Here is a 23,193-nt window from a genome sequence, read left to right on the forward strand (position 1 = left end):
ATTTCCTATGTTTTAGGCTCTTCAACCAGAATTATATTTGCTTCCTGTAATAGATCACTTAGGAAATGTTTATTCAGCATCAACAGTTACTTTAGATGAAGAGCAGAGCATTTCGGATACTATGGAGATAAATGGAACAATTCACAGACCAGATAGTATATCTTTGTCAAAGGATGAACCTGGAAATCCAAGTTTGTTGGAAAATACCTGGAGAGACTTTACAAATCAGGAAGGTGATTTCAACTAAAATGGGAAAGATAAGAGTTTTTTATATAATAAATTTGAGCAGTCAAGCCTATATGCAAATTTGGGGCAAATCTAACCTTACAAATACAGGCAAGGAAAGCTATAGTTCAAGTGGGGCTTTAAAATGGACAAGTGGGAAAAAAATAAAATACTTTGTTAAAAATTAATTAAGAGCTAGGGAGGCAGTTCAGGGTGTAATGTGTTAGACTTGCAAACATAAGGACCCACATTCAGTCCACAGGGCCTGGTTAAAGCAAAACAACGAGAACAAAAATGTTGGGCATGATGAACACATTTGGACCCCAGCATTCAGGAGTCAGAGACAGGTAGATCTTTGGGATTTTCTAGCCCACCTAGACTGGCCTACTTGCTGAGCTCAAATCCAGGGAGCTATCTCAAAAACACAATGGTCAGAACTAGAAAGATGACTCAGAGATTGTGTTTACTGTTCTTGCAGAGCACCTGAATGTGTCTCCTACCATCCACATCAGGCTGATCTTTTAGCTCCAGTCCAGGCTGTCCTCATCTGGCCTCCATAGACACCTGCACTTATGGACATCTCCACACAGACACACATGATTGAAAATAAAGTAGATCTTTAAAGGCACACAAGAAGGTAGATGGCACTTGAAGAAGGACACATAAGATTGACTTCTGGTCTCCACATGTACATGTGTACAAACACTCATACACACTGGTGCACCTCCATACACACATGCACAGTAAGTGATAAATAACCAAAATGCTTTAATTAAAATTAAGTTTACAGAAACAAATCTATGGAGAAAAGTATCAGTTGAAAATTTTGATCATATTTCATAGGCAAATAAGGTATGCAAGGGAAAAACAGGTATAGTAGATGTAAGTAAAATACATCTCCGCAAGCTAATAACAGTATCCATTACAGCTGCAGGATATTGCTTTGTAATTATATTTCTTGCCATCTCAATTTATTCTACACCAGATGATATTTCAAACTTATCGCTTTCTGTAACGTTAATTCTGGCTTTTCTGTGCTTCCTCTAGCTCCCAAATAAAGACATTATATCTATTACAAGTTCCTTGTACTGTTGCTGGCCAGATAACCTGTCTATGCTGCCTACTACCTAGCCCCTTGCCCCATTACTTGCCATCTTAGTCTTGTCTTGGTTGCTCCTGCTCCATCAGTATCTATCCTCATGGCAACTCCTCTTGGTGACCTGCTTGTGGTGAATGCTCATGTTGAAGCTCCTCTCTCTCTCTCTCTCTCTCTCTCTCTCTCTCTCTCTCTCTCTCTCTCTCTCTCTCTCCCTTTTCTCATTCTCCCTCTCCTTCATCTCCTCCCTCCCCCTGCCTCTGTGGTCCCCACTTGAGACTCAGTAACAAATTGGCTGGCCAGCTCTTTATTAACCAATCAGAGGTAATAGAAAACATTTTTTTATTCAACATTGAGATGAGAGATGCTTGTTACTGTAGATGTCTGGACTTCAATCAGATCTCTAGGCACTGTAATCAGCATCTGAATACACAGTGCACAAAACCATCCCCCAACAGATTCCTTTAATATTCCCTGCATTAATAACTCCTGGGCATATACCCAGAGGATTCCCCAGCATGCAATAAGGACACATGCCCCACTATGTTCATAACAGTCTTATTTATAATAGCCAGAAGCTGGAAAGAACCCAGATGTCCCTCAATGGAGGAGTGGATACAGAAAATGTGGTATATTTACACAATGGAATATTACTCAGCAATTAAAAACAATAAATTCATGAAATTTGTAGGCAAATGGTTGGAACTGGAAAATATCATCCTAAGTGAGGCAACCCAATCACAAAAGAATACACATGGAATGCAATCACTGATAAGTGGATATTAACTATACTAGAAGCTATGAATACCCAAGACACAAGTAGCATATCAAATGACTCCCATGAAGAAGTAAGGAGAGGGCCTTGATCCTGGAAAGGCCTGTTCCAGCATTGTAGGGGAGTACCAGGACAGAGAAAAAGGAGGGAGGTGACTGGAGAATGAATGTATAGAAGGCTTATGGGACATATGGGGTGGGGGAACTTGGAAAGGGGAAAGCCTGTGGAATGTAAACAAAGAATTTAGAAAATAAAAAAAATAAAAAAATATTTAGTATTAGTTGATTCCAGTTAGATTCATACTCAGTGGGAATCTTTATCATGGCATGTATCTGTCATTCATGGTAATTCCCCTAAAAACTAAAGAAAAAAATTAAAAACATTCACAGTAAAATCCAGTATTTCTGAATAGTACAAGGTGGAGTACCCCTAATATAGGTGTAATTGCTCTCCATGAAACTTTAAGTTGTGTAAGATTTCACATTCTATATAAAACTGCACAAACTTTTAAAAAAAACTTGGTGGGAATGTTAAATTACACAAATTCCTCACAAATGTGGTTATTTTACATTTATTTCTTTCTGTCTCTGTGTGTGTGGAGGTCAGAGAACAACTTGTAAGAAAGAGTGGGTTCTCTCTTTTCACTGTGCAGGTTCCAGGGATTTAAACTCAAGTCTTCAGATTTGATGAATGCCTTTACCACTGACCCTTCTTGCCAACCCACATGTGGCTCTCAAATTGGGTTAAGTTGAGGTCACAGGGCACATATAACGAGGAAAGTTCCACCAAAGTCAGAAATAAACCAAAAGCAACTTTATTCATTTCAGGAAAATGCTTCTAACCAGTTAGGGTCCTGGTCAGGCTCAACTGACAACAGGACCTTAAAGAGGCAGGAGCAGTCTCCTGAAGCATAAGTCCACAAGCAGATATTCAGGGGGATAATAAAGAAGGAATCAGAAATTGAGGTTTAGTTCTTGAGCCCAGGATGTGCAGATAGCAGGATGTTGGTACAGGCTCAAGGCTAAGGGAGGGATCTTATCTCAACCTTTATTTATGGGGCTCATGCATGCCAGGTGGTTTTACTGCAGCTGAAAAGAATGTAGGGCTTGAGAACACACAGTAAGATGGGGCAGCAGACCAGTGCCTAGGAGTACTCTGGGCTCCTCAGGTTAATTGTTGGTGCTTTTCTGAAAACAAAACAAAAAATCCCTGCAATTCAAATGAGGTGTTAAGGGGCTAGTGAGATGGCTCAGCAGTTAAGAGCACTGACTGCTCTGCCAGAGGTCCTGAGTTCAACTCCCAGCAACCACATGGTGGCTCACAACCATCTGTAATGGGATCTGATGCCCTCTTCCAGGGTGTCTGAAGACAGCTACTGTGTACTTATATAAATAAAATAAATAAATCTTTAAAAAACAAAACACACAAATGAGGTGTTAATGTATGCTAGTTCTTTAAAGTTCCAGAAACTAAAGTATATATCAAAAATAAATGATTCTACTACACAGAAGTAACTTGTCAAATTTGTGAGGAGATAGATATATATCCTCAAAAATCTTATTGATATGGTTTGAATGTGAAACATTTCTAAAGATTATTGTCCCCAACTGCTGCTGCTATTTTTAGGAAGCATGTGGAATCCTTGAGCCATTAGCCTATAGGGATGGGAGGTGGATGTCACACCTTGAATGTGGATGTCTTCCACAGATGCATGTGTGAACGTCTGGTCTCCAGTTTGTGGCATTGTTTTAGGAAATTGTGGAAGCTTGGATGTGAGGTCTAGCAGACAAACATAAAACCATCTGTGTAGCAGGGTTTGATGTTTGTGTTTTGCCTTCTCTTCTACCACAAGCTCTTGGCTTCTTGGTCATTTCCATGTAACAAGCAACTACCACCTGCTCTTGCCCCAAGAGCCACAAGCCTCTACAGTCATGAGCACCACTATCTCTTCCCAATCCTGGGCTGTGTGTATCTTGATATTTCTTTATTTAGAAGTTTTTGTCAATTAGCTGGACTCGAGTAATAGCCATCCACGGTTCTTTGTTTAGCCAAATATGTTTTTGAAAAATTTCAAGCTGTATATTTTGAGTCATTGATTTTATTCGGATGGATCATTGTAATATAGCTATTTATTGTCATAGCAAGGAATTTTCATTTACGTTTCTTTTCAACCAACAAGAAGGAATTTATAATTTTTTATTGTTTAGGTTAGTATACAAAGGAATTTCTTGAAAATATGCTACTAGTCTATTTTGTATAGAAGAAAATATCTGAAATTGTTTCTTCCTTCTGATTGACCCCATTCAGTCTCCTTCTGAATGTGAATTATCTTAATTAGAAAAGCATGGCTGGTGAGAACATGCAAAGTGTGTGTTTGACAAGTGTATTAAAGAAAGAAAGGGAGAGGTTAAGTCTGGTACTCTGAAATTCAAGTGCTCCAAATTCTGAAACTTAAAATGCTGGCATGAGTACCTCCAGTATTCTTCCTTCATGCAATCATGATATGGATGGAATTTTCAGGATTTAGTTAACAGGGTACATTTAGTCAAACATTTTTTACCATTATAGTATGAGGAGAGAGGATGAACATGTACCATGAACTTGTATTTCTGGGGAGGTAGCTAAGGATTTGTAAGAACTCTGTGTACAAGCTAGAGTTCAGTGGACAGTGGAAGCCACTGGAGTATTTAACAAGAGTGGCATGATTGAATTTCAGGCCTAGAAATACAATCTAGGTAACAAGAAGAATAGACTTGGGCACTACAGTCCTGATCTAGGAAAATGGCAGTTGGGATTGAAATCAGATCTTGAAGTGAGGGATCTAAATCTTGAAACGTATGCTTCACCACTGTGGCACTTTAAAGAGGAAATGGGGAAGCCATACCTACTAAGGCAATACCAAGATGTGAGCTATTTATAGCACTGAACTATAGGCACATTGAGTTTTCACTGCAGATTAAAACTATTATACACATTATTAGTACTCTGAACCTTCATGTGCCATTTCTTTGCTTAAATTTCTCTTAACTTTGTCACAAGCAACTCACAGTGCAAATCTTAGTTTCAAAGTTACTCCCTTTCTGTGAATCTGTTTATTTTCATGAAATATAATTTTCAAGAGTAAATATAGAAATAGGTCTCTTGTCATGAATATGCATAGATATTACATGTTGCTATGCATCATGCTTTGTTTTGATGGTAGGAATCACCAGAATCTTATATTCCTACAAGAATAGACCCACAGATCTACCAAATTTTGCATTATTTCTTTGCTGGGTGGCTGAGGGTAGGTGAGCAGATTGGGGTTTTATTATTGCTTTTAAACAGCTGTTATATCTAATTTTGATTAATTTAATATTAATTAGATCATTTTGAAAATTTCTGTTTGCTTGACATTACCTGTGTCAACTGGGAAATGATTGATAGCTAAATTAAAATTAAAATCATACAACTTCAAGTTGAAAAAAAGGTTTTATTTACTTATATGTATTGTTTTGCCTGCATGTATGTATACCACATTCATGCAGTGTCCAAGGAGGCCAGAAAATTTCACTAAAGAATCTTTTATTCATACAGACTAATGTATTGTAAAACTTATTCTGGAAAATCTGAATTTGTATTTGCAAGGTTATTTTATATATATACATATATGTGTATATATATATGAATGAAAACAACACTTGGGCTGGAGAGATGGCTCAGCTGTTAAAAGCACTGACTCCAGCGTTCCAGAACTAAGTTCTTAGTTCAATTCCCAGCACCCACATGGTGGCTCATAACCATCTATAATGGGATCTGATGGCCTCTTCTAGGGTGTCTGAAGACAGCTACAGTGCTCATATAAATAAAATAAATAAAATCTTAAAAAAAAGAACAATGCTTACTTTACTGTTTTTTCAATATTTGAATTTTATTTGCCATTGCATGAACATAAACATCAGCTGAAGAATGCCAGCCTACACAAAGTCACTTTGGAAATTCCAAGTTGCCAGGATCATTGGAAGAGTCAAATGATTATTTTGGAAACCTAAAAAGGTAATTAGTATAACTGGTGATCATATATATTCTACTCTGGAGTATAAGGAAAAGAATGTTATTTATACAATGATTTTGATTACACTCTTTTCAAATTAAGCAACAATTGTATACGCAAGAGAGTTATATTCACTAAAGAATTATATTTCTAATAATTTTTCATCATCGTAGATCCATAGTGATATGTTATTTTACTATTCATATTTAATGTAGTTTATGTTGATCATTAATGAGTTTGAAAGAAAACATATAGCTCAACATAATTATATATATATATGTATATGTATATGTATATGTATATGTATATGTATATGTATATATGGCAGATACCTGGCTGATCCTAACCTCCTGGGCTCAAGCAGTCCTCTGCTTCAGCCAGGGAAAAAGTTAGGACTACTGATATAAGCCACCCATCTAGCTTTGAGATTAACTTTAACCAATTTTAAAGTTATATTTGTGTTTATATAACATCAAAACAATCATTAATATATGAATAGTAGATACTAATACTCATGTTATTCACTTTTAAGTCCATTTCTTTGGAAAAATAATGATGACGATGAGGATGAGGAGGATGATAATACAACCATCAGTAGAAGGCAGGCCAAACTGGTATGATTACAATTTTTACTTAAATGTACATTGCAACATAATATTAATAGAGAAATTAAAATTGAGCTATAGATTAAAATTTTAAGTTTTTATTTATAATACCATAAATATTTTATTGTAATATCAGTATTACCACTGGTTATTTGATTTTTGTTTGTATTATGTAATATTATATAATATCAGTATTACCACTGGTTATTCGATTTTTGTTTGTATTATGTAATATTATATAATATCAGTATTACCACTGGTTATTCGATTTTTGTTTGTATTATGTAATATTATATAATATCAGTATTACCACTGGTTATTCGATTTTTGTTTGTATTATGTAATATTATATAATATCAGTATTACCACTGATTATTCGATTTTTGTTTGTATTATGTAATATTATATAATATCAGTATTACCACTGGTTATTCAATTTTTGTTTGTATTATGTAATATTATATAATATCAGTATTACCACTGGTTATTCGATTTTTGTTTGTATTATGCAGAGGCAGTATGCCCAAATGAGTGGGATGAAGATGTGTGTACAGCAGCTGTTTAGATCATTGTATTAAATGTTTTCACTATGTTTAAGGTACTTTAATTTTTAATTGTCAGTTTTAGAAGTTTGTAACTGAATATGCTGATAGATGTATTGTATTACTTCAGTTCTTTAGAAGAGATTTCTTGAGTGTGTTGACAAGTTATATAGTAATAGTTGACTGTTATCACCAGTTGTCAGTTACTAGCAGTGTGGCTTTGGATACCCCGTTTCATCTGACTAGCAAAAGTCTAAAAGAGCTAATGGACACTATATCACCAGTTTATTCTGAAGAACTAATAAGACATGGAGAGAATTTTGTGAATCTATGCAAGATGAACTTAGGACATTATTAGGATTCTAGATATATTACATCTAGTATGTCTAACTCTCTTAGTTAGGGTTTTACTGCTGTGAACAGATACCATGACCAAGGCAACTCTTATAAAGACAATATTTAATTGGGACTGGCTTACAGGTTCAGAGGCTCAGTCCATTATCATCAAGGTGGGAGCATGGCAGCATCTAGGCAGGCATGGTGCAGAAGGAGCTGAGAGTTCTATATCTTCATCTGTAGGCTGCTAGAATACTGACTTCCAGACAGCTAGGATGAGGGTCTTAAGCCCATGCCCACAGTGACACACCTACTCCAACAGGGCCACACCTTCTAATAGTGTCATTCCCTGGGCCAAGCTTATATAAACCATCACACTATTTTAAGCATTTTGCACATATTAATTCCCATTTCCCCTGCAAACAACATTGAAGCCTCATGAAGTTATAAATCTTGATTGTTGACGTAATTGGATTTAAATATGCCTAGGAATTAGTAAGGAACATTTCTGAATGTGTTGGTGAGTGTGTTTCCAGAGAGATAAGTGGAGTGGAATGACCTAAATGAAGACACCACGCTCCAGCATTCTGGGGGCCTGTACAGAACAGGAGAGAACGGGGACGTCTACTCAGTATACTCTGGTTCTGGTACCAGCCGGCCACTATGAAGCAAATACTGTGCTGGGCTGTACAGTCATGCTGCATGTTGCTGTTTCATCATAGGCACACTAGTTATATAGAAAGCCAGCTATGGACTGAGAGCTATGGCTGAAGTCAATCTTCCCATCCTGCAGAGATTATCAAATACAAGTATTTCCAGTGGCTGACTGGTTCATTTCTGATAACTTAGCTCAGTGGAATTCTCATCTTGGCAATTAGTTCTTAAAAAAAGAAAACACTGTTTCTTTCAAAAAAAAAAAAAACAAACACATCTTTCAAAAAAACTTTCCTCAGTCTTTCAGAAATTGTATCTGGTCATCATAACCATCTCTAGTCCTCCATATTTCCAGTTCCTGTTGAGGTTTGGTCTATTGCTATTGTAAAGCTAAATTCTTCACCAGAAGGTCTAGGCCTATGAGTTACTTCTCATGTTTACAGGCTTTTGTTGTGCAAACCTTATTCCTTGATTTAAAACTATTGGTTAAATAAAAGTTGCTACAGCCAATTATTGAAGGGATTACAAGTAGGTGATTTTAGAGTGACCTGGTTGGAGGAGAAGAGAAGGAGGAGGAGGAGGAAGAACTAGAGAAGGGGAGTAGGTAGTAGTGACAAGGGAAGAGGAAGAATGAGCACATGGCCAGGAGAAACAGCAAGTATCTAGGGTACACCACTGAGGTAACCAGGCCTACAGTTAGAAGAGTAGGTTAGGGGTGACCCCCCAGGAATTGTCAAAGCCAAGTAAAATAACCATAGTCTCAGCCTTATTTATTTGTAAGCTAGTTGGGAATAAGCTTAAATTGCTTATATTACAAGTTCCTTGGTTTTAGACCCTCTCATTCAAATCTTTTTGCACTTGATGTAGTCTTGCCCCTCTAAAATACACCATATTGGCATTTATATGCTATCTGTGTATAGTGTGATCTAATATAAAGTGCATTGGGCTCTGCTCAAATGTAAGTTAGTGCCTACACTATGAGTTATTCTTATAGTTGCAGGATTCTGTGATCTTATGCTGTATGTATAATTTACCTGCCTTCCTTTTGTGACATTTAGAAAGATGTATGGAGAAATTCTAATTTCTATCTCCTTGGAGAAATTTGATTCTGTAAGTTACTCCAGAAAGTAAAGAAAATGTGAATAAGACTTGATTAATTTTAAAGTAGTAACTAGTAAATTAGAGAATTAAAAACCTATCAGAATTGAAAACAATTTAAGATCTATAAAAATAATGAGAAAAACATCAACATAGCAAGGATTGAGTTAACAAGAACAGGTAAAAATAGGAAACTTGAGACAAGAGCTGGCGCGGTGGCTCAGCAGGGTTAGGTGCTTGTCGTCAAGCCTGATGACACCAGGACCCCCCTGATGGAAGAAGAGAACTGAGTTCTGCAAGTCGTCCTCTGACCTGTGTGGGCATAGAACACACACAAAAACAAGGAGGAAAAGGAGGAGGAAGAAAAGGAAAAGGAGGACGAGGAAGAGGAGGAGTAGGAGGAAGAAAGAAGAAATATAAACATAAAAAGTGGACGCAGGGCACATAAGGATAAGAATAAGATACAAAACAATCTGCTAACATTTTGAGAATGCAATAGACATCAATTTTTCTTGGCAAGTATAAATTATCAAAATTGACTCAGGGTGAAAAACAGCAGTAGTATCTTAAAACTCTAAGAATCTATTATATCAAGCCACTAAGACTAGAACTCTTGAAAATAAATCACATTTGGAAGAAAGATAATTTTTAAAGCTTTTGTTTATATTGTCTTCATAAAATGTCCAAGTATTAGTGAAATGGAAAGGCAAGACATAAGAAATAATCTATAGCAATAAATGTAAAATTGGCAGTTCATCACTGTATAATAAAAAGGACTGCTGGTATGCATTAGTAATTATTTTTGTATCAAATGATGCCCAAGAAGAAGGAAGGAAAGGTCCCTGGTCCTGGAAAGGCTCAGTGCAGCAGTGTAGAGGAATACCAGGATAGGGAAACGGGAAGGGGGTGATTGGGGAACAGGGGGAGGGAAGAGGGCTTATGGGACTTTCATGGAGGGGGACCCTCCAGAAAAGGGAATATCATTTGAAGTGTAAATAAAGAATATATCGAATAAAAAAGAAAAAATAATCATTTGTGGACAAAATAAAAGAATGCTTCACCCTATCAGGTTCTGCTCATTCCCATGCTTGCTTACAGGTGTGTGACAAGGAGCACATCGCCCTACCAGATCTGATTGATTTTCCTTCATTTCCTTCTCAACGAATTTCTTCAAGATTAACTGATACCTCTTTATTAAAAATTGAGAGTAAGTGAGGCAAAGCAAACTGTGTTAATAAGGAATTATTGTTTAATGGCCAAAACGTTTGAGTTCATGATACTTTATAAAGTTACGAAGATGGATGATGGGAATGGCTATATAACATTGTAACTTAATGTCACTTAATTATACACTGAAAATAGTTAAATGGTAAAGTTTGTTATATTTTGCCATAACAGAAAGCTACATTATATTTATGTTGCAGTATTATATTAATATTAACTAGTTACTAATATTGTTTCATTCTCAAACATGCACTTTCTATCTGAGACATAAGTACAATAACTTTGGGCTCAAAATAAATAAACTAAAAAAATTCAAGAACTTAAACCTGACTATCTAGTTTTACACATATGTGTAAACACAGAAGAAATATGCTGTTTTATAAATCCATGCAAATCAAAATGTCTCTTCCATGTTCTCCAAAGTGGTAAGAACAGAAAGAAAACATGTTTTGAGTATATTTATTCTTGTTGTTCATACACTTTCAGGTTTTTAACTCTGTCTTTTGGGATATGAAACATATTTTAGCTTTCAGAATTGATAACTGGGTTATAATCTCTCTAGGAGAGAAGATTATTGAACAAATGAAACAAGTCAAAGAAGAACGAAAATATCTGGAAAATATTAGAGAAGAATTAATAAAAAAAGTTGAAAAGCTATTTGAACAAAATAAATCGAAACGATATCATGGTAAAGTTTATTACCCAGACTTTATAGCTATAAATAAAACTAATCCTCAATTCTACAAGTTGATACATCAGAAACTAGAATTATAATTAATATTTATGTTTTCACTATTGTTATAGTTTAAGTAATACATGGTTGAAATTTGTTTAATATAGAAAACACAGTCATTCAACTTTTATGCAATAAATATTTTGCATAAGGCTTTGTAAATTAAAACTCAAATTTTTTTGCCACCAACACTTACTTTTAGTTAATTCTTTCACTAATGTATTAAATAAGTATTTATGTGGTTAGCAGATGTAGCCACTGTTATAAGGGCCAAGGAGATATTAATAGGCACATATAATCATGTCCCTACCATTAAAAATCTTAGGGTCCAATGGAGAAATGATAACTAACTTAAAAATAAATGATACTTGTAATAAATAGCACTTGTTTAGTGCTAGTATAAAGGAACTACACAATTGTATGGTAGGAATTCAAAGGAAGAACACCTAAATTAGATGGGAAAAAAAAAATCAAGAAAGCCCTCCAGTAAGAGTTGGGTCCCCAGGATCCAGATGTGCTCCAGAAAGAGTTGGGTCCCCTGGATCCAGATGTGCTTCTTTGCTCCAGGCATTCTTTCCCTGGTCATCAATGACCTTTTTTCTACCTTGTCCTCCTACTCATTTTTACTCAGCTCACTGGCTTGTTTCCTACAGGTCATTCAGGATCATAAATAATGAACTTTAGGAGCCTTCTTTGAGTCTTTGAGCTGACCTAGGTACTTAATTTTGTGATATATGTGCCTCTCTGCTTTACAGATATGAAGGAAGGAACTTAGCAGGAAAAAAATCATTTTCTTTTATTTTATATAATCAGAAGGAATATGGTTAGGGCTAGTAGGAATGAATGGAAATATAAGCCAAGGTGAAGAAAGTATAATTATAAAAGTATCTTTTATTTACCTGATGTAATTGTCATCTCAGAGGCTTACTGTCTGTCTGCTAACCTAAGACTAGTTCTGGAAGCTTCTAGCCTCCATATAATCGTATCTAGACCTAGAATGTTTTCAGCCTCTGAGACTTACAGCTGGGTAAGCTCACTCTTTCTAGCTCTTTTTGAACTCTGGCTGGCTGGTCACCTCAGCCGCTCAGCTCAAAACTCTTCACATTGAATCAGACTGGTTTCTCACTGAATTGATCTGCTTGGCCTCAACTAACTTTAGCAATATGTTCTAATCTTCTGGTTCCTCATTCTCTGGCTCATTCTGTCTTTACCTGTATCTAACTTGTTATCTCTTCAACCTCTCTCTGTAAAACTTCCTCCAGTAAAAACTGCCTCTGAATTCTACTAACTGAACTCCCACAAACTCAGCTGCTTTCCAGTTCACTGACTTACTCGAGTTGACTAGAATTCAAAGATCTGCGTGCTTCTGTCTCCTGAGTGCTGGGATTAAAGGTGTGTACCACCATGCCTAGACCACTTGTTCTACACCAGGCTCACCTTGAACTCAGAGATCTGCTTGCCTTGGTCTCCTGGGATTAAAGGCATGTCTATATTCCAGCCAGATCACACAGACCTAGAAGGTCTTTGGATGTGATCTCTTGCCAGTGCAGCCATGTTTTAAGTTTAAATTCTTCTACAGATAATGGTTTGAGAAATGTTAAATGATTTGAGACGCCTTCATTTTGGGTTGAATTTGAGAATTATAAAGAAAAAGCCATATATGGGATTAATTTATTTTAGAATTCTTAATTTATAGCAGAATACTAAACAGCACAAAAAGTAGCTCTGAAGAACATATTTGAGAGTATTAAATTGTTACTTAGAAGCAGCAGCAGTGACTTAACCTTGGGTAATGTTGGAAGAATTTAATAAGCACTAGAGTAGATGTCACAGGGCCTGGATTCTAACACTTACTTAAGCAAGGTTTTCCTACACTTGATCTTAGCCAAAAGGCCGAGAAGCGATAGGCAAGGTTTTCCTTTTTCTTGGATTTGTTATTCTTTCCATATCTAAAATGGAAATTATTAGTCACTTACTACTTCGAAAGTACACCTACACACACACACACACACACACACACACACACACACACACACAGAGAGAGAGAGAGAGAGGGGGAGGGGAGGAGGAGGAGGAGTGGGGATTGAGATTTCATGATCCTGCTATGTGCTGACTATTATTTTAAGTACTAAGGATGCAACAATGAACAGAATAGACCTGGTCCTGGCCCTGCTATGAGAAGCATGCTTCCAAATGGTAGGAAGCTAATAATATAGCTAGTGATCCACATTTTAAAACTAATTTAAAAGATCGCAGTTGGGGCTGGAAAGTTGGCTTAGTGGTAAGAGAACCAGCTGCTTGCTCTTCCAGAGAATCTACGTTCAGTTCTCAACAGCCATACCTCTGGCTTCTGTGGGTAATGCACATACGATGGGCATATGTGCATATAGGCAAAAAAATTTTTTTTAAATACATTAAAAAACAGCACAGTTAAGAGTAACACATTATTGGCCTTTTGCTAGTGTTCCTAGGAAGGTATTTCTTAATAAATACCCAAATTAGATTAATGAGGCAGGCAAGTAAAGAAACAGAAATTTACATAGAGGAACCACACAAATTCAGAAAACTCAAAGCCATTGAATTTTATTCTAAGTAAGGTAGAAGCTGTTGGAGAATTTTAAGCTAGGTATTTATATAGTCTTAACATTTTAGCACCAAGTGCTGTGGCATACACCTTTAATCCCAGTACTTGGGAGGGAGAGGCAGGCAGATCTCTAAATTCACAGCCAACCTGATCTACACAAGTTTCAGAACAGACAGGACTACAAAGAGAGGAGGGGGAGGGGGAGGAGGAGGGAAAGGGGTAGCTTTCAGAGAGAGGGAGAGAGAGAACAATTGTCATGTTTTTAAGCCCAAGCACTATAAAAATATTTTTTTTAAATGAAGATATGATTACTATTGAGTGGAGTAATATTTACAGGGTCAGAGGAACAGCTCAGAAGGTAATGCAGCTTTCAAAAAGATGCCAGTACTGGGAGCTAACAACAGACCTAGCATTACACAGAGTGGAACTATCTTGGTAGTGGCTGGTATACACTACTGAGAACTGATAGCAGGGCTCAGAGAGACAGCTAAGTACTGAGCTGAGGTCCCATGCAGCTATGCAACTGTCAACAAACCATCTTAAATGTAGAATTTTTCATTACATTTTCAGTTCTATGATAATCGCAAAGAAATAAACACAGGGCAATCTGGTAGCATACTGCCAAGCAGACTGTTTATATTTAGACTTTCCTTAGTACTGAAATAATTTACTTTTCTCAGCAAAGGGCCTCATGTTTGAGAAATTGCCTTTATTAATTACCTTTTTCATTGTTGTGACACAATACCTGATAGAAGCAACCTGAAAGGGAAGAAGGACTTTTGCCTCATGTTTAAGAAGGGGGGTAAATTCCATTCCAGTGCAGAAGACTTGTGGAGAGAACATCAGATGACTGGTTCAGGCAGGAAGCAGAGAGGTGAATGCTGGGGTCCTGCTGGCTTTCTCTCTCCTCAACCTCCTTTCTTTGTATTCATTTGGGGATCCCAACCCATGGTATGCCACCACTCACATTCAGGACAGCTTCCATCCGCGGTTAATCCTCGCTGGACACCCTCAAAGATACACGCAGAGGTGTTTCACAGGTGACTCCAAGTCTAGTTAGGTTGATGATGACTAACTATCACACTATGCTATAGAACATAAGGGAAATGTTTATAGAGTAACTGATAAATTGTGAATGAGAGTCAGCTGATTCCACAAACAAATTGATCTGGTGGTTGAATCAGTGAAACAGCCTTAGAATTTATCATATTTTCCAACAATAAAATAAATATATATTGATGTGTATGCTATTTTTAATTTTTTTAAAAAAATTTATTTATGTGAATGCACATACGGCTATGTGAATATATATGGGTACCTGCAAGACTAGAAAATGACATCAGATCCTCTGGAAGTAGAATTAGAAGTAGTTATGAATTTTCTGATATGGGGGCTGGGAACTGAATTTAGGTCACTTTAAGCTTTCCCTACAGTGACCTCAATACTTTTTTCAGACAGGTTTTAAAGATTTTTCAGACACTGTTTAAAGAAAAACCTAGCCAGGCAGTGGTGGCACACGCCTTTAATCCCAGCACTTGGGAGGCAGAGGCAGGCAAATCTCTGAATTCAAGGCCAGCCTGGTCTACAGAGTGAGTTCCAGGACAGCCAGGGCTACACAGAGAAACCCTGTCTCAGAAAACCAAAACAAACAAACAGTCAAACAAAAAACCTGGTTATGTTTCCTAGATGTATCATTACTTTAGTCTATTTCTAAGTGGCTTGGTTATGTTGCTATAAAGAGACCATGACCAAGGCAACTTAAAAAATAAAGTATTTCACTAAAGGCTTGCTTACAGTTTCAGAGGGTTAGTCCATCATGATGGGAAACATGGCAACAGGCAAGCAGACATGTTACTAAGAGCGTGCATTTGATCCTCAAGTAGGAGGCAACAAGAGAGAATAAGACATAGACTTTTGAAACCTCAAAGCTCACCCCCAGTAATATACTATCTCCAACAAACCCACACTTCCTAATCCTCAAAGAATTCCGCCAACTTCAGACCAAGCACTCAAATTACCACATTCGATTCTCTGGCCTCAAATATTCATAATACAAAATGAACTTAATATAACTTCAAAAATCTCTATAATCTTTCAGCCTGTGTGTGTGTGTGTGTGTTTTCAAAACACTATAAAAAAGCCCAGTTTCTTCAAGGCAATCTAAGTTTAACTGCTTTTAAAATTAAAAGCAAATTATATACTTTTCAACATATATATACGCTATGTGTTTGGTGGTGGCAGAGGGGTTGATGATCATGGAGAGGTAAAGAATGAAATGTGGGACAGTGCCATCTTTGCAGACACTGGGTCATGGCCTTTCAGAGACTAACCTCGTAGTTTACTTTTCTTGCACATTTAAACATAGTAGAATTTATGACCTGTGACCTTTACAATAAGGATGAATTCTATTGGCTGATAAACAGAGCTAAGGGCTAAGCCCCAGAGGAAGTATCTGTGTTAAACATAAGAATAGATTCTATTGGTGAAGTATTTAGAATACATAGTGCCTCTTTCATATCGATGTGTTCTATTCATTGCAGGACTAGGAACTAAATAATACTCAGGATGTTGGGGGGATCCAGGAAGAGGCTGACTCCTAATAGAACAGCAAAGAATCACCAGGTTGATTGATCACTTATCATTCTGGTATTCCAGGTGACTAGGTGTCATTCATTTTCCTATTGTTGAAGAAAATTGTCCCATGTCATTGACAATCCTGGTTTCTCCAATGCTTATTCTATTAACATCCCAAAAGGAAGAAAAGGGATAGTGAGGAGATGCTGGACCAAAGCAAGACTAAAACCCAGCAGGGCAAACTCCAAATCCTATAACTCTATGTCTGATGTCAAAGGGCTTAGGGGCTCTTAGGACCCCCCACTCATTCCAGCTTTGTTGAGTACAATACATTTCTTTATCTTGGGCTGTTTCTACTCCTTGTTTGTAGCTCTCAGCAGACATCCCAGGGCTCTGGCATTCCCAGAATCTTGGGGTCCAATACAATCCAGGCTTCACTTTCACAGTGTCACACAAATGGCCTCTCTGGTCCTCCATACAGTGAGTCCCCTGCAACACATCTGGCCTCAGCAGTGTTCCTTAACCACAGAGGAAGATCCTAGAACTCTTTTATTCCTGTATCTGTGACTCTATAACCAGGACCATGAGGATGAAGCTGTCATGGTCTTGCTTGAGCCCAAAGCTGGCCCCTTCTTAATTACACCTGCATAAGCTTTCCTTTGTAGTTGCTTTTTAGTCTGAGGAAATAACACCCTTAGGCCTTTTCCTGCCACAGGTTGCAGAATTAGCTGAAGGCACCCTCCCTTTATTATTCTATTTAGCATCCATTTAACGTCAGGCCTTTCTTTAAGCTTCTTATTTCTTTGAGCACAGGACTTGTCTCAGCAATTTTCTTATGCTCCTTTTCTCTTCAGACTTACATTTTGATTTCTCTTTTGCCCAGGTTGCTCTTTTTCATTGTAGATCTGTATGAGTGATCACTAACAACCATCTGACGCAGTCAATACTAGGTTGTCTTGAAATATCTGCTGCCAGTCAGATTAGTCCAAAACTCTTCAGTTTAACTTCATGGAGATTCTTAGGAAACAGGCAAAAAGTAACTACTTTCTTTACCAAAAGACTACAATAATTGTGTCCAGCCCACTTTCTAGCTAATTTTGCTCCCATCGAAACATTGAGCTGGGCCTCCATCGTCCACATTGCTTTCAACACTGCTGTCTTCCAGGTTCTTCCTAAGATGGCCCATTAAACCCCTGCTTACAGCATTACACCACTTTCTTAATCCAGATTCCTAAAGTCAGCATTCTTCCAACAGGCAACATGCTAAGGTCTGTCACAGCAATACCCTAGTCCCTAGATAGTATCTGTCTTGGTTACTTTTATAATGCTGTTAAGAGACACCATGACCAAGGCGACTTAAAACAAAAAACATTTAATTGGTGGCTTGCTTATAGTTTCAGAGGGTTAGGTTAGTCCATGATCATCATGGTGGGACACATGGCAGCAAGCAGGGAGGCATGGAACTTGGAGCCATATACAAGCAGGGTAAAGAGAGAAAAACTGAGCCTGGTGTGGACTTTTGAGCCTTCCTTCCTTTTGTTTTTGTTGTTGTTGTTGTTTTTTGTTTTTGTTGTTGTTGTTTTGTGTTTTTTTTTGTTTGTTTGTTTTTTTGATACAGGGTTTCTCTGTGTAGCCCTGGCTGTCCTGGAACTCACTCTGTAGACCAGGCTGGCCTCGAACTCAGAAATCCGCCTGCCTCTGCCTCCCAAGTGCTGGGATTAAAGGCATATGCCACCACCGCCTGGCATTTGAACCTTTCAAGTCCACCTCCACTCCTGTCTTCAGAGATACATCTCCCAACAAGGCCACACCTAATCCTTCTCAATGTTCTATTAACTTTGTGCCAAGCATTCAAATATATGAGCCTATAGTGGTCCTTCTCATTCAAACCAACACACGAATCATGTTATTAACTAGCAAATGTTTCTCTCAGCTCTAAAATATTTAATAAGTCCATAAAAGATAGGAAAAAAAATGGGGAAAAGGAAAATGCTTTTAATTGGTTTCTTCTTGCTTTTTTGTTGATTTTTGTTGTTGTTGTTAAACTCTAGAGTCCTTCCTACCTTAAAAGTTCAATCGTTTAGCCGTAACAACCTATAACTTTTGTAGTTTGTGTTTTGTTTGTAGCCTCTGATAGCTGGAAGAAAAAATACTTTGACACCAAGAAAGTCACAGCATCACTGGAGGAAGTTTTAACAAAACTTCGAGAAGATTTGGAACTTTACTATAAAAAACTGCTCATGCAGCTTGAAGCCAGGGAGATCAAGATGCGACCAAGGAATCTGGCAAATATCTCAGATTCTAAGGTACTGTGTAAACTGTGCCTCTTCCACTAGAAAAATCCTATCCAGGAAGTAGGATCAAATGTTTTTAAAATAGGAGAGAAACCTGGCCCAGAGTTATGAAATATAGAAATCTTTTCTTTACCTTGGTGGAAGTCAACTAGGCAGAACTCTAAATCAGTAACAATTACCAAGGAAGGCTCTGGCTGCTTAAGGCAAATTAACATTACAAAGAGATAAATACCTGATAAAACTAGAGTAAGGCACTAACTGAGCCCACTGTAGTCTGGTGGTGAGCACCCACAGAACTTAGAATATTCTAAAGAACTTTTTAAATTATATGAAATTTTGATCAGATCATTTTTTGAGATAATCTTGAATCTTACACCACAGACAAGATTATCCTTTATTATATAATTCTACTTCATAATTTAATAGGCAAAAATAAACGAGTAAACCCAGGAACCACTTAACACTTTGCTTTTTGTTAGACTGATCTCACATATCCAAAAGATTAAAAAATGTTAATTATGATAATGACTTCATTGTAGACATGATGAAATAATGAATGCTTACTATTTTAGGTAAATTTAATATAAAAAAAACCTAGCTAGGCTAAAATAATTACTTGACATATTAGTTGACTATTTTAGTATAGTTAATACTTTTTCTTACAGCTTTATTGGTTCAACATGAGAATCTGTTTCACAAAGGAAGTTTAAAATTTTTTGTTTGTTTTGGTTTTTGAGACAGTATTTCTTGTATAGCCTTGCCTGTCCTGGAACTCACTCTGTAGACTAGGGTAGCATTGAATTTAAAGATCTGCCTGCCTCTGCCTTGCATGGAAGTTTAAATCTCTTAAATAACTTTAGTAAAGAGCATGGTCCTGCATAGGTTTTCCAAGAAAAATTATTTTTATATTTTTAGACTTTCTTATATAAGACATTTTTAACAATTAGATATATATTTTTAAATAATCCTAATCTGATTCAGCTAATAAAATACTATGCTGACTTTCAGGTGTTTGCTAACATCTTCATAAGTTGATAGTGTTCATAATGTTAAATTAATGGTCCATTTTACAAATATCAATTTTGTTTACTGAGATGGGATCTTACTATGTACCCAGCCTGGCCTTAAACTTGAGAGTCTCCTGCCTCAGCTTCCTAAATACTGAGATTATAAGTATGTACCATGATGCCAGCCTCATTTTTAAAAAATAATAAATGACTAGTGTAGAAGAGAAGAGGAAGTAACCCCTAATGCATGAGATCTCAGCAGAAAGACATCCAAAACAAAAAGGTTGTTTTCTGAAATGGACTTTAATGACCACTTCATAGTTTATGTTCATAAGGCTATTTATACTAAATTTACAAATATACTAAATAAATAATTTTATGTCCTACACAGAATTATCTTATAATACAGATTACTGAAGTACAGCATGCAATTGACCAACTTAAGAGAAAACTGGATACTGATAAAATGAAACTCATATTAGAAGTTAAGGTAATCTATATTTTTCCTAATCAGATTATAACACTCATCTTGAAATAAAGTGTCATTTTAACTTTGAGTGTTATAAAGGTGGCCAGAAATAACTCTTCTTAAATTGGTTCTTTAGCATTGATTAGATGACAACAAACAAAATACATGGAGAAAACCAAATACAGTAAAAAAAAAAAAAAAAAAATGCATGTTATAACAGGTAAAGGTAAAATGTTACTAAAAGTAATTAAAGGTTAAAGGACTATGTGAGACAATACAATATGAAAAGAAGATAAAAAACATTTTAAAAAAATGTTTTCCTACAGTTGTGTAGCATACTCGAGGTCCTGTATTTCAGACATTTATAAATTTGAGAAACCTATGGTTAGGCCCCAACTCCCACTTCCCATCTTCCCTTTTCTTGGGTAATCATTTTCTTGTTATTTTCATACACACGAAGCATGGCTCTTCTACTGGATGCTAAATTTCCTTCAGAGTAGAGAGTGCCTAAGTATAAGTTTTAATTCTCCAGTAGGAGCTTTTGTATACTAGATGTTTAGTAGATGATTTGGAGCATTCTTAACTTTTTTGATAAAATTATGTGTGATTGTATCATCGGAATAATCTCTGAAGTATGGATGCAGTTTTTACATATGTGTGTATGTGCTGGCTTTGTTTGTTTCAGCCCTGAGGTTCTTACAGCCCATTGTGCATGATAGATAAGACTGTGACTTAAAGAGATAAAACTCTTGTTGAACAGGAGACTGTATATTCTTTCATTAAAGCATATATACATGGAACTGGAAAGCTGACCACAGAAATTCTCCACTCACTCTTTTTCCAGAATACCTTCATGGTACGGAATTACCACTTTCTAGAATTACCACTCACTACAGAACTTTCTAGAATGGAGATGTTGAATATGGTTGGCACTACTACCTAAGGATATTAATTAAGGACTTCAAATGCAGCTTGTGTGACTAAGGACCCACATTTTGAATTTGATTTACATTTTGCTAATTTACACGTACAATGGTTTACCACTTTGGACAGTGTAGGCAGTTCTAGATGCACCTCACTTCCCTCAAGCCTGGCTCCACACTAGGGTGCTTAAGACTTAAGAGGAAAGGAACAAAGGATAACTTACGCAATCGAAACAACTTGTCCAGGGAAGGAAAACAGTGTGTTCAATATGTGGAGAGGAGGCCAGAGCGGAAACTTCTACACCTGAAGATAGTGGGGATGCAGAAAAGAATGTCCCCAAACCTTCCATACGACTTCCTCCGCTTTCTTCTGTCTGGAACACATGCACATTAGATTCCACCTTCCATGGAGAGTTTAAGCTTACAAATGTGACTTATGACTTGAATATAAATAATAATTTAGTTTTAAAGACACAAAGAAAATAAAGTTTTTGGCTTATTGTTTGGAGAAGAAAAATCTCATATTTAACAATGCCTAAAGGATAAACAATCAGTACTGTTTATTGATTCCTGAATGAACTACCTAAAATATTCCCACCAATGCTAATCACAAATAAGGGGACAGAAAAGCAAGCCTGAGCCTTTTGCAACCATATTTATTCAAGTTAACAGAGTAGAAGTGGTGCTTCTAAAGATTTACTGGTGTATCTTAACAAACACACCGTGTGACACCATTACCCTAGGGAGGGAAGCCTGAGCTCTCTGTCCCTAACAGCACATGTGGAGGCGCAGAGCTGCTCCAGCCCTGTGCTTTACTCTCTGAGCGAGTGCCGAGCCTCGGGGCTGTCTCAATTTCCTTAATTATGAAACAGGAAAACCAAAGGTGGAAGACCCTTATAAGTGTCTTGGGCACAAAGTATATCCTATTATGCTTCTTAATTACCTGTCCTTTCCTAGAGTCTTGTGTTCAGGGTCCTGTTAGCATCTGTTTGACATGTTACACACTGAGATTTTGAAGTTAAAGTAAAAAATAAGGTTTGTTTTATTCTATGTTTTTAGACATTTCAACTACCCTTTATATACACATAAAAGACATTATCTCATGTATGTGTAGTTAGATAAGTGTACCTATTAAACGGGATTATAATATATTAATTTATTGTAGAAATCTAATAAGAATGAAGGCATGAAAGACAAATGAGGACAATTCCAACAATGATGTATTTTTAGGAGGATAAGATGAAGTTCACTTTTTAAAGGCACCTCTTTCTACAGATGAGAAAACAAGCAGTTTCAGATTTACAGACATTAAAAGCTGAACTGACACAGAAGAAAATGGGTACACCTTTCCGACCTACAATGTGTATGTTTATTTCTCTTGAAATTTTAACTATTTATTTGATCCAAATAAGTCACTGTGTTTCATGGCAATGTTTTGTTAAATCATAAGGTTGATTTAACAGTTAAAGAAAAAAATTTAAAAATTAGATTAAATTTTTACTTTTTGTGTGGATATTATAAATTATAGCATAAATCTATATTGTAGATGTTTATTTTAAAGATTTTGTCTATTACCTATTTTGTAGTACTATATTTTATAATTACTTATTTTTAATAAACTTGTTTATAGATCAGTATGATGGCAAAATTAATGATTAGTAAAACATATGTAATTTGTAAATACCAGTGTATTTGCCAGGAAACACAATTTTGTTAATCACATTTTGATTAAAAACAATTGCAACTACATGAACAACAAATTTGTGTCTAATAATTTAATTTATATTGATTTTAGAAATATAAAATGATTTTTAGAAATACAAAGTTATTCAACATATAGCATGGAAGTAAATACTGTTACTGCAATAAATAGCTATGTAAATAGAAAATATAATATTGTTAGATAGTTGATTAATCAGTTATTCCAATTTGGAAGGTTATCATATGTAAAGAAGATAGGACTTCTGTAATAGATTTCAAAGAACACTTAATCTATGTTCTTTTAGGAAATAATATAAATA

General features: G+C 36.3%; 1 protein-coding gene across 2 annotated transcripts in view; it reads left to right on the forward strand.

Annotated features, from left to right (window-relative positions):
* The window catches only part of Spata1 (spermatogenesis associated 1), a 27,362-nt gene continuing 4,169 nt past the window's right edge, over positions 1-23,193 (forward strand). Inside the window, exons 1-8 of one of the 2 annotated variants that reach the window (XM_052178991.1) lie at positions 1-233; positions 6,038-6,131; positions 6,662-6,743; positions 10,463-10,571; positions 11,151-11,276; positions 18,607-18,785; positions 20,172-20,270; positions 22,448-22,535. In XM_052178991.1, coding sequence (XP_052034951.1) covers positions 122-233; positions 6,038-6,131; positions 6,662-6,743; positions 10,463-10,571; positions 11,151-11,276; positions 18,607-18,785; positions 20,172-20,270; positions 22,448-22,535 — 889 coding nt within the window. In that variant the 5' untranslated portion in view covers positions 1-121. The remainder of the gene's footprint in view (positions 234-6,037; positions 6,132-6,661; positions 6,744-10,462; positions 10,572-11,150; positions 11,277-18,606; positions 18,786-20,171; positions 20,271-22,447; positions 22,536-23,193) is intronic. The other variant, XM_052178993.1, reaches the window with a different exon arrangement.

Source organism: Apodemus sylvaticus, chromosome 4, assembly GCF_947179515.1.
Source record: "Apodemus sylvaticus chromosome 4, mApoSyl1.1, whole genome shotgun sequence".
In the NCBI taxonomy this organism is placed as follows: Eukaryota; Metazoa; Chordata; class Mammalia; order Rodentia; family Muridae; genus Apodemus; species Apodemus sylvaticus.